The sequence below is a fragment of the Anolis carolinensis genome, unplaced genomic scaffold (assembly GCF_035594765.1).
Source record: "Anolis carolinensis isolate JA03-04 unplaced genomic scaffold, rAnoCar3.1.pri scaffold_7, whole genome shotgun sequence".
Classification (NCBI taxonomy): Eukaryota; Metazoa; Chordata; class Lepidosauria; order Squamata; family Dactyloidae; genus Anolis; species Anolis carolinensis.
In genome coordinates, this window is record NW_026943818.1 from 29,249,832 (window position 1) to 29,262,710 (window position 12,879).

General features: G+C 30.7%; 1 protein-coding gene across 2 annotated transcripts in view; it reads left to right on the forward strand.

The window, feature by feature from the left end:
• Positions 1 to 629: 629 nt before the first annotated feature.
• The window catches only part of unc45b (unc-45 myosin chaperone B), a 42,177-nt gene continuing 29,927 nt past the window's right edge, over positions 630 to 12,879 (forward strand). The window contains exons 1-5 of one of the 2 annotated variants that reach the window (XM_062960478.1): positions 630 to 709; positions 791 to 838; positions 3,793 to 3,954; positions 4,033 to 4,069; positions 6,601 to 6,776. In XM_062960478.1, coding sequence (XP_062816548.1) covers positions 3,793 to 3,954; positions 4,033 to 4,069; positions 6,601 to 6,776 — 375 coding nt within the window. In that variant the 5' untranslated portion in view covers positions 630 to 709; positions 791 to 838. The remainder of the gene's footprint in view (positions 710 to 790; positions 839 to 3,792; positions 3,955 to 4,032; positions 4,070 to 6,600; positions 6,777 to 12,879) is intronic. The other variant, XM_062960479.1, reaches the window with a different exon arrangement.

The following is a 12,879-nucleotide window of genomic DNA, read 5'->3' on the forward strand; positions in this document are numbered from 1 at the left end:
CCAAACAAACAAGAATACTTTGGAGGATGTTATGTTGTAATTACTGTAATTACGAATTTAGCGATAATAATTTATTATTATTATTATTATTATTGTAACGTATTAATTCCCCAAACAAACAAGAATACTTTGGAGGATGTTATGTTGTAATTACTGTAATTACGAATTTAGCAATAATAATTTATTATTATTATTATTATTATTATTATTATTATTATTATTATTATTATTATTATTATTATTGTAACGTATTAATTCCCCAAACAAACAAGAATACTTTGGAGGATGTTATGTTGTAATTACTGTAATTACGAATTTAGCAATAATATTTATTATTATTATTATTATTATAAATATTATGATTGCATCCAAAGTATATAATATATTGTAATATTATAAATTAACATTAGTGTTTCCAGCAATTTCTGGAAGCAGCCAGACTCTGGCTGGACTTTTATTTTGCTGCAGCTGTTGCTCCGAAGCATCAAATTTCTTCCTTTCCTAAAATAGATCCCATGTGTCTTTTTCTCCCCATTGAGACCAGTCCAGCCAGTGGATACTGGGATTCCTGGCATTCCTTCCCAAGCCCGGCCCACTCTTATCTCAGACTCACTTGGCTGGGCTAAAAATATATATATATAATCACACACGACGAGATAGAAAGAGTCTAGCGGGTTCTCTTTGCAGACTGTATTAGACTTACTGATCGGTTATTATCCATTATTATTATTATTATTATTATTATTATTATTGATCGGTTTTATTAATTGAGTTTTGTTTTGATTGGCAGATCCGCCCAAAGGAAACTCTTCCAGGACTCGGAACGAAAACGCAGAAGGTACGTCTAAATATTATATATTATATTGCATTATATTATTATACAATCTCTCTGTGTGTAAAATAAGTCCCATTATGCTATACAACAATATATAAAATATACATTTATATATAATATAATAGTTTTTTTCCAGTAACATAAATCCCATTATAATGGGATTTATATTACTGGGAAAAAAACTATTATTTTATATATAAATTGTATATTTTATATATCATTCTATAACATAATGGGACTTACATTGCTGGAAAAAACTATTGTATTATATATAAATTGTATATTTTATATATCATTCTATAACATAATGGGACTTACATTGCTGGGAAAAAACTATTATATATAAATTGTATATTTTATATATCATTGTATAGCATAATGGGACATATTGCTGGAAAAAAACGATTGTATTATATATAAATTGTATATTTTATATATCATTCTATAGCATAATGGGACTTATATTGCTGGAAAAAACCGATTGTATTATATATAAATTGTATATTTTATATATCATTGTATAGCATAATGGGACTTATATTGCTGAAAAAAAACCTATTATATATAAATTGTATATTTTATATATCATTCTATAGCATAATGGGACTCATATTGCTGGGAAAAAATATTATATTATATATAAATTGTATATTTTATACAATTTATACAATATGTCCCATTATGCTATACAATGATTTATAAAATATACAATTTATATATAATATAATAGTTTTATTTCCCAGCAATATAAGTCCCATTATGCTATACAACAATATATAAAATATAAAATTTATATATAATACAATAGTTTTCCCCCGCAATATAAGTCCCATTATATATTATATATTTATATATAATACAATCTTTTTTTCCAGCAATATCAGTCCCATTATGCTATACAATGATATATAAAATATACAATTTATATATAATACAGTCGTTTTTTTCCAGCAATATGTCCCATTATGCTACACAATGATATATAAAATATACAATTTATATATAATATAATAGTTTTTTCCCAGCAATACCTATTATATATATTATATATTATATTATGTTGCATTATATTATTATACAATCTCTCTGTGTGTAAAATAAGTCCTGTTATGCTATACAACAATATATAAAAAATACAATTTATCCAGCAATATAAGTCCCATTAGACTATACAATGATAGATAAAATATACAATTTATATATAATACAGTCGTTTTTTTCCAGCAATATAAGTCCCATTATGCTACACAATGATATATAAAATATACAATTTATATATAATATAATAGTTTTTTTCCAGCAATATAAGTCCCATTATGCTATAGAATGATATATAAAATATACAATTTATATATAATATAATAGTTTTTTCCCAGCAATATAAGTCCCATTATTCTATACAATGATATATAAAATATACAATTTATATATAATACAATCGTTTTTTTCCAGCAATATAAGTCCCATTGTGCTGTACAAGAATATATAAAATATAAAATTTATATATAATATAATAGTTTTTTCAAGTAATATGTCCCATATATATGTATATATACACAGATAGAATATTTCATTATATATATATATGTGTGTGTGTGTGTGTGTGTGTATATATATATATATATATGAAATAATTATAATATATATATATTCAATAATATATCAGTATTCAAATATGTCTGTGTGTGCATGTGTGTTCATATATATATATATATATATATATATTGTAATGTAATGTAATGTAATGTAATATATATAGACACACATATAGAATAGTTATTATCCAGTCTGTATATTCAATGGCTTTCTTGTAAGTCATATACATTGTGTGTGTGTGTATATATATTTATATATAACTTTTTTATTCTTATTTTATTGTATTATGAGGTACTGGTAGTGATTCTGCCAGTTGTGTAAGCCGCCAGTGTGGCCGAGGGGGTTGCTAGGAGACGAAGTGGACGGGACCTAAAGGGGCGGGGCCTACCCTTCTGACCAGCAACCAGGGTTGAAAATGGCTCTTCCTCGTCCCCCAATTTGGACTTTATTTTCCAGGTTTTTTGTTTGAAAGACATAGAGGGGATGACCATGTCTTTTGTGGCCAAATCTGGTGTGGTTTGGTTCAGTGGTTTTGTTGTTTACTCAGTCCTACAAATGTACATTACATTTTTATATATAGACTAGCTGTGCCCGGCCACGCGTTGCTGTGGCTAGGACTTAATTTTACTTTTCTTTTTATTGTATGAACGTAGAGGCATGGATGAGAGGTTCTGCTGTCAATTTTCAAGGTTGTGGGGCGTTTAGTTTAGTTGTTTTATCCGGTGCCGTGATTCCATTACCCTTTTATATATATATATAGATAGCTATGCCTGGCCATGCGTTGCTGTGGCTAGGACTTAATTTTACTTTTCTTTTTATTGTATGAACATAGAGGCATGGATGAGAGGTTCTGCTGTCAATTTTCGAGGTTGTGGAGCGTTTAGTTTAGTTGTTTTGTCCGGTGCCGTGATTCCATTACCATTTTATATATATATATAGACTAGCTGTGCCTGGCCAGGCTTTGCTGTGGCTAGGACTTAATTTTACTTTTCTTTTTATTGTATGAACGTAGAGGCGTGGATGAGAGGTTCTGCTGTCAATTTTCAAGGTTGTGGGGCATTTAGTTTAGTTGTTTTGTCCGGCGCCGTGATTCCATTACCCTTTTATATATATAGATAATGAAATTTCGGCCTGGGACAAAACAACAAAACTACACATCCCAGAAACACTAAACTTGGCAGCACAACCCCTCATCCATGCCTCTACGTTTATACAGCAAAAAGCTCCAGAAAACGGCCAGGCTTTGAGACTGCAAGGCTATTCACTGCTATTCCACCTGGCCAACAAAGGATTCCCATAAGCCACAGCAACACGTGGCCGGGCAAAATATAATAAATAATAATATTTATTATATTGTGCAGATGGAGGACCCGTTGCAGCTGAAGGAGGAAGGCAACGGGCACTTTGCCTCGGGCGACGTGGAGAGCGCCCTCCGCTGCTACTCGCAGGCGCTCAAGCGCGGGCCCGATCCCGCCCTCCGGGGCCTCCTCTTCCGCAACCGGGCCGCCTGCTTCCTCAAAAAGGTACCTGGGAGTCCCCACCTGGGATGCTGGGCTTTGTAGTCCAACCCTGTCGCTCATCACCACTTGCCTTTTCCGCAGGAGAACTACGTCCAAGCGGCGTCCGATGCGTCCCGAGGTGCGTCCTGTTCAGTATGACCACGTGATATTATTATTATAATTATTGCATCACCATTCTTATTAGATTATTCTTATATTATATTGTATGATACAGCAAACAAGATAGACATGCTGGATTTCGTATCACACTCACAGAGTTGCTGGACACCTCATTGCTGGCCTCTGTGCCAATGACTATATCTAAGTCGGCTATTATTATTATTATTATTATTGACACAATGACTTTGTATGACACAGCAAACAGACATGCTGGATTTCGTTTCACAAAATCACAAGTCGAACACTTCCCAAGTGTCTAGGACTGTGTGATTTATTATTATTATTATTATTATTATTATTATTATTATTATTATTATTATTATTATTATTATTATGTTATGACACAGCAAACAAGATAGATATGCTGGATTTCGTATCACAAAATCCCAAGTCGAACACTTCCCAAGTGTCTAGGACTGTGTGATGTATTATTATTATTATTATTATTGTTTTATTGTATGACACAGCAAACAAGATAGCTATGCTGGGTTTCGTATCACAAAATCACAAGTCGAACACTTCCCAAGTTTCTAGGACTGTGTGATGTATTATTATTATTATTATTATTATAAATTATTATTATTGTTTTATTGTATGACACAGCAAACAAGATAGACATGCTGGATTTTGTTTCACAAAATCCCAAGTCGAACACTTCCCAAGTGTCTAGGACTGTGTGATATATTATTATTATTATTATTATTATTATTATTATTATTTTATTATGACACAGCAAACAAGATAGATATGCTGGGTTTCGTATCACAAAATCACAAGTTGAACACTTCCCAAGTGTCTAGGACTGTGTGATGTATTATTATTATTATTATTATTATTATTATTATTATTATTATTATTATTGTTTTATTGTATGACACAGCAAACAAGATAGATATGCTGGATTTCGTATCACAAAATCCCAAGTCGAACACTTCCCAAGTGTCTAGGACTGTGTGACGTATTTTCGGATTATTATTATTATCATTATCAGCTTTTCCTTCAATTTTGTCAAGGAACTTTCCATGCCATGTTTTGTTGTGCTAGCTGTCAGCTCTAGTTTGTAGTGCGGTTTTCTTGTACTGGTTTTTTGTCAGCTCTAGTTTGTAGTGCGGTTCTCTTGTACAGTTGGCAGATCGTAACAATAGACATGGTTTCCAAATGCCGGCTGAGATCTTTTGGCACGGCACCCAGTGTGCCCATCACCACCGGAACCACCTGCACTGGTTTCTGCCAGGTCTTCTCCTTATCAGCTTTCCCTTCAATTTTGTCAAGGAACTTTCCAATGTTTTGTAGTGCCAACTGTCAGCTCTAGTTTGTAGTGCGGTTTTCTTGTACTGGTATTATTATCATTATTATTATTATTATTATTATTATTATCAGCTTTTCCTTCAATTTTGTCAAGGAACTTTCCAATTTTTTTTAGTGCCAGCTGTCAGCTCTAGTTTGTAGTGCGGTTTTCTTGTACTGGTATTATTATTATTATTATTATTATTATTATTATTATTATTATCAGCTTTTCCTTCAATTTTGTCAAGGAACTTTCCATGCAATGTTTTGTTGTGCCAGCTGTCAGCTCTAGTTTGTAGTGCGGTTTTCTTGTACTGGTATTATTATTATTATCAGCTTTTCCTTCAATTTTGTCAAGGAACTTTCCAATTTTTTGTAGTGCCAGCTGTCAGCTCTAGTTTGTAGTGCGGTTTTCTTGTACTGGTATTATTATTATTATTATCAGCTTTTCCTTCAGTTTTGTCAAGGAACTTTCCATGCAATGTTTTCTTGTGCCAGCTGTCAGCTCTAGTTTGTAGTGCGGTTTTCTTGTACTGGTATTATTATTATTATCAGCTTTTCCTTCAATTTTGTCAAGGAACTTTCCAATTTTTTGTAGTGCCAGCTGTCAGCTCTAGTTTGTAGTGCGGTTTTCTTGTACTGGTATTATTATTATTATTATTATTATTATTATTATTATCAGCTTTTCCTTCAGTTTTGTCAAGGAACTTTCCATGCAATGTTTTCTTGTGCCAGCTGTCAGCTCTAGTTTGTAGTGCGGTTTTCTTGTACTGGTATTATTATTATTATCAGCTTTTCCTTCAATTTTGTCAAGGAACTTTCCAATTTTTTGTAGTGCCAGCTGTCAGCTCTAGTTTGTAGTGCGGTTTTCTTGTACTGGTATTATTATTATTATTATTATTATTATTATTATTATCAGCTTTTCCTTCAGTTTTGTCAAGGAACTTTCCATGCAATGTTTTCTTGTGCCAGCTGTCAGCTCTAGTTTGTAGTGCGGTTTTCTTGTACTGGTATTATTATTATTATTATCAGCTTTTCCTTCAATTTTGTCAAGGAACTTTCCAATTTTTTGTAGTGCCAGCTGTCAGCTCTAGTTTGTAGTGCGATTTTCTTGTACTGATTCTTTGTCTGCTGTGTTTTGAGGAGTTTCTGATTTTTATGATGATGATGATGATGATGTTGCCTTGACCCTTGCCCTTGCAGCGCTGGACGTGGACCCCTCGGACCTGAAGGCGCTCTTCCGCCGGAGCCAGGCGCTGGAGCACTTGGGCAAGCTGGACCAGGCCTTCAAGGACCTCCAGCGCTGCGCCGCCATCCAGCCACGCAACACGGCCTTCCAGGAGAACCTGCGACGACTCGGGAGCAACATCCAGGAGAAGGTCAGGCCCCAATCCGCCACCTAGAGACCGGTTTTGGGATTTCCCCGTCTCTTTGGCCCCATCTAGTGACCGGTTTTGGGTTTGCAAGTGAAATAATTTCAGTTTCAGTTTCTCCGTGTCTTTAGCCCCATCTAGTGTCCGGTCTTCGAATTGCAGGGGGGAATAAACAGTTTCGCTTTCACTTTCCAACATCAATGTAATTATTATTATTATTATTATTATTATTATTGTTATTATTATTATTATTATTATTATTATTATTATTATTATTATTTTATCCAGGCGGGAATAAACAGTTTCGCTTTCACTTTCTAATAGCAATGTAATAATAATAATAATTACATTGCTATTAGAAAGTGAAAGCAAAACTGTATAATCTATATATATAAAAGAGTGATGGCATCATGGCGACGCACAAAACAACAAAACTAAAGGCCCCCCAACCTCGAAATTTGACAACACAACCCATCATCCACGCCTCTAGGTTGATACAACAAAAAGCAAAGAAAAATAAAGTCCTAATTAGAGGGAGAGAAATAATTGTTTTTATCCAATTGCTGCCACTTAGAAGTCTAAGCTCCGCCCACTTGGTCTCCTAGCAACCCACTCAGCCCAGTGTTAATAAAAGAATAAAAAAATAAAATAAATACAAATAATACAATAAATAATAATAAAAAACACTAAAAAAATTAATACAATAAAATACTATAACAAAATAACTAAAAATAATACAACAAAATAATAAAATATAATAAATAAAAAAGATAAGTTACAATAAAATTAATTTTAAAAATACAAATAACGTCAAATACAAATTCCACAACAACTTTTAACCAATACCACCACCACTTTGCCACAGCAACGCGTGGCCGGGCACAGCTAGTATATATATATTATTATTATTTTATGTGGGTTTCACTTTCACTTGCTAACAGTAGTGTAATAATATAATAATTTTATCTAGGCGGGAATAAACAGTTTCGCTTTACTTTCTAACACCAATGTAATAATCATAATAATAATTTTATGTGGGTGGGAATAAGTTTCGCTTTCAGTTTCTAACAGCAATGTAATAATAATAATAATAATAATAATAATCAGTTTCTAATAGCAATGTAATAATATAATAATAATTTTATTCAGGCAGGAATAAACATTTTTGATTTGAGTTTCTAACAGCAATGTAATTATTATTATGATTATTATTATTATTATTATTATTATTATTATTTTATCCAGACGGGAATAAACAGTTTCACTTTCACTTTCTAACGGCAATGTAATTATTATTATTATTATTATTTGATCCACGTGGGAATAAACAGTTTTGCTTTCACTTTCTAACAGCAATGTAATTATTATTATTATTATTTTATCCAGGCGGGAATAAACAGTTTCATTTTCACTTTCTAACAGCAATATTGTTGTTGTTATTATTATTATTATTTTATCCAGGCGGGAATAATCTGTTTCGCTTTCACTTTCTAATATCAATGTAATTATTGTTATTATTATTATTATTATTATTATTTTATTCAGGTGGGAATAAACCATTTCACTTTCACTTTCTAACAGCAATGTTGTTGTTGTTATTATTATTGTTATTTTTTTATCCAGGCGGGAACAAACAGTTTCGCTTTCACTTTCGAACAGTAATGTAATAATATAATTTACGCGGGCAGGAATAAACAGTTTTACTTTCAGTTTTTAACAGCAATGTTGTTATTATTATTAATTTATGTAGGCAGGAATAAACAGTTTCGTTTTCACTTTCTAACAGCAATGTCATAATAATAATAATATAATTTTATGCGGGGAGGAATAAACAGTTTCACTTTCACTTTCTAACAGCAATGTCATAATAATAATAATATAATTTTATGCAGGCAGGAATAATCAGTTTCGCTTTCACTTTCTAACAGCAATGTAATAATAATAATAATATAATTTTATGCAGGCAGGAATAAACAGTTTCGCTTTCACTTTCTAACAGCAATGTAATAATAATAATAATATAATTTTATGCGGGCAGAAATAAACAGTTTCGCTTTCACTTTCTAACAGCAATGTCATAATAATAATAATATAATTTTATGCGGACAGGAAGAAACAGTTTCGCTTTCACTTTCTAACAGCAATGTCATAATAATAATAATATAATTTTATGCAGGCAGGAATATACAGTTTCGCTTTCACTTTCTCAAAGCAATGTCATAATAATAATAATATAATTTTATGCAGGCAGGAATATACAGTTTCGCTTTCACTTTCTAACAGCAATGTAATAATAATAATAATAATATAATTTTATGCGGGCAGAAATAAACAGTTTTGCTTTCACTTTCTAACAGCAATGTCATAATAATAATAATATAATTTTATGCGGGCAGGAATATACAGTTTCGCTTTCACTTTCTAACAGCAATGTCATAATAATAATAATATAATTTTATGCGGGCAGGAATAAACAGTTTCGCTTTCACTTTCTAACAGCAATGTCATAATAATAATAATATAATTTTATGCGGGCAGGAATAAACAGTTTCGCTTTCACTTTCTAACAGCAATGTCATAATAATAATAATATAATTTTATGCGGGCAGGAATAAACAGTTTTGCTTTCACTTTCTAACAGCAATGTCATAATAATAATAATATAATTTTATGCGGGCAGGAATAAACAGTTTCACTTTCACTTTCTAACAGCAATGTCATAATAATAATAATATAATTTTATGCGGGCAGGAATAAACAGTTTCGCTTTCACTTTCTAACAGCAATGTCATAATAATAATAATATAATTTTATGCGGGCAGGAATAAACAGTTTCGCTTTCACTTTCTAACAGCAATGTCATAATAATAATAATAATAATTTTATGCGGGCAGGAATAAACAGTTTCACTTTCACTTTCTAACAGCAATGTAATATAATAATAATATAATTTTATGCGGGCAGGAATAAACAGTTTCACTTTCACTTTCTAACAGCAATGTCATAATAATAATAATATAATTTTATGCGGACAGGAATATACAGTTTCGCTTTCACTTTCTAACAGCAATGTCATAATAATAATAATATAATTTTATGCGAGCAGGAATAAACAGTTTCGCTTTCACTTTCTAACAGCAATGTCATAATAATAATAATATAATTTTATGCGGACAGGAATATACAGTTTCGCTTTCCCTTTCTAACAGCAATGTCATAATAATAATAATATAATTTTATGCGGGCAGGAATAAACAGTTTCGCTTTCACTTTCTAACAGCAATGTAATAATAATAATAATATAATTTTATGCGGGCAGGAATAAACAGTTTCGCTTTCACTTTCTAACAGCAATGTCATAATAATAATAATATAATTTTATGCGGGCAGGAATAAACAGTTTCGCTTTCACTTTCTAACAGCAATGTCATAATAATAATAATAATATAATTTTATGCGAGCAGGAATAAACAGTTTTGCTTTCACTTTCTAACAGCAATGTCATAATAATAATAATATAATTTTATGCAGGCAGGAATAAACAGTTTCGCTTTCCCTTTCTAACAGCAATGTCATAATAATAATAATATAATTTTATGTGGACAGGAATAAACAGTTTCGCTTTCACTTTCTAACAGCAATGTCATAATAATAATAATATAATTTTATGCGAGCAGGAATAAACAGTTTCACTTTCACTTTCTAACAGCAATGTAATATAATAATAATATAATTTTATGCGGACAGGAATAAACAGTTTCGCTTTCACTTTCTAACAGCAATGTAATATAATAATAATATAATTTTATGTGGACAGGAATAAACAGTTTCGCTTTCACTTTCTAACAGCAATGTCATAATAATAATAATATAATTTTATGCGGACAGGAATAAACAGTTTCACTTTCACTTTCTAACAGCAATGTAATAATAATAATAATATAATTTTATGCGGCAGGAATAAACAGTTTCGCTTTCACTTTCTAACAGCAATGTCATAATAATAATAATATAATTTTATGCGGCAGGAATAAACAGTTTCACTTTCACTTTCTAACAGCAATGTAATAATAATAATAATATAATTTTATGTGGACAGGAATAAACAGTTTCACTTTCCCTTTCTAACAGCAATGTCATAATAATAATAATATAATTTTATGCGGACAGGAATAAACAGTTTCACTTTCACTTTCTAACAGCAATGTAATAATAATAATAATATAATTTTATGCGGCAGGAATAAACAGTTTCGCTTTCACTTTCTAACAGCAATGTCATAATAATAATAATATAATTTTATGCGGGCAGGAATAAACAGTTTCACTTTCACTTTCTAACAGCAATGTCATAATAATAATAATATAATTTTATGTGGACAGGAATAAACAGTTTCACTTTCCCTTTCTAACAGCAATGTCATAATAATAATAATATAATTTTATGCGGCAGGAATAAACAGTTTCACTTTCACTTTCTAACAGCAATGTAATAATAATAATAATATAATTTTATGCGGCAGGAATAAACAGTTTCGCTTTCACTTTCTAACAGCAATGTCATAATAATAATAATATAATTTTATGTGGACAGGAATAAACAGTTTCACTTTCCCTTTCTAACAGCAATGTCATAATAATAATAATATAATTTTATGCGGACAGGAATAAACAGTTTCACTTTCACTTTCTAACAGCAATGTAATAATAATAATAATATAATTTTATGCGGCAGGAATAAACAGTTTCGCTTTCACTTTCTAACAGCAATGTCATAATAATAATAATATAATTTTATGCGGCAGGAATAAACAGTTTCACTTTCACTTTCTAACAGCAATGTAATAATAATAATAATATAATTTTATGTGGACAGGAATAAACAGTTTCACTTTCCCTTTCTAACAGCAATGTCATAATAATAATAATATAATTTTATGCGGACAGGAATAAACAGTTTCACTTTCACTTTCTAACAGCAATGTAATAATAATAATAATATAATTTTATGCGGCAGGAATAAACAGTTTCGCTTTCACTTTCTAACAGCAATGTCATAATAATAATAATATAATTTTATGCGGGCAGGAATAAACAGTTTCACTTTCACTTTCTAACAGCAATGTCATAATAATAATAATATAATTTTATGCGGGCAAGAATAAACAGTTTCGCTTTCACTTTCTAACAGCAATGTCATAATAATAATAATATAAATTTATGCGGGCAGGAATAAACAGTTTCGCTTTCACTTTCTAACAGCAATGTCATAATAATAATAATATAATTTTATGCGGACAGGAATAAACAGTTTCGCTTTCCCTTTCTAACAGCAATGTCATAATAATAATAATATAATTTTATGCGGGCAGGAATAAACAGTTTCGCTTTCACTTTCTAACAGCAATGTCATATTAATAATAATATAATTTTATGCGGGCAGGAATAAACAGTTTCGCTTTCACTTTCTAACAGCAATGTCATATTAATAATAATATATTTTTATGCGGACAGGAATAAACAGTTTCGCTTTCACTTTCTAACAGCAATGTCATCATAATAATAATATAATCTTATGCGGGCAGGAATAAACAGTTTCACTTTCCCTTTCTAACAGCAATGTCATAATAATAATAATAATAATTTTATGCGGACAGGAATAAACAGTTTCACTTTCCCTTTCTAACAGCAATGTCATAATAATAATAATAATAATTTTATGCGGACAGGAATAAACAGTTTCGCTTTCACTTTCTAACAGCAATGTCATCATAATAATAATATAATTTTATGCAGACAGGAATAAACAGTTTCACTTTCCCTTTCTAACAGCAATGTCATAATAATAATAATAATAATTTTATGCGGACAGGAATAAACAGTTTCACTTTCCCTTTCTAACAGCAATGTCATAATAATAATAATATAATTTTATGCGGGCAGGAATAAACAGTTTCCCTTTCACTTTCTAACAGCAATGTAATATAATAATAATATAATTTTATGCAGACAGGAATAAACAGTTTCACTTTCCCTTTCTAACAGCAATGTCATAATAATAATAATATAATTTTATGCGGACAGGAATAAACAGTTTCACTTTCCCTTTC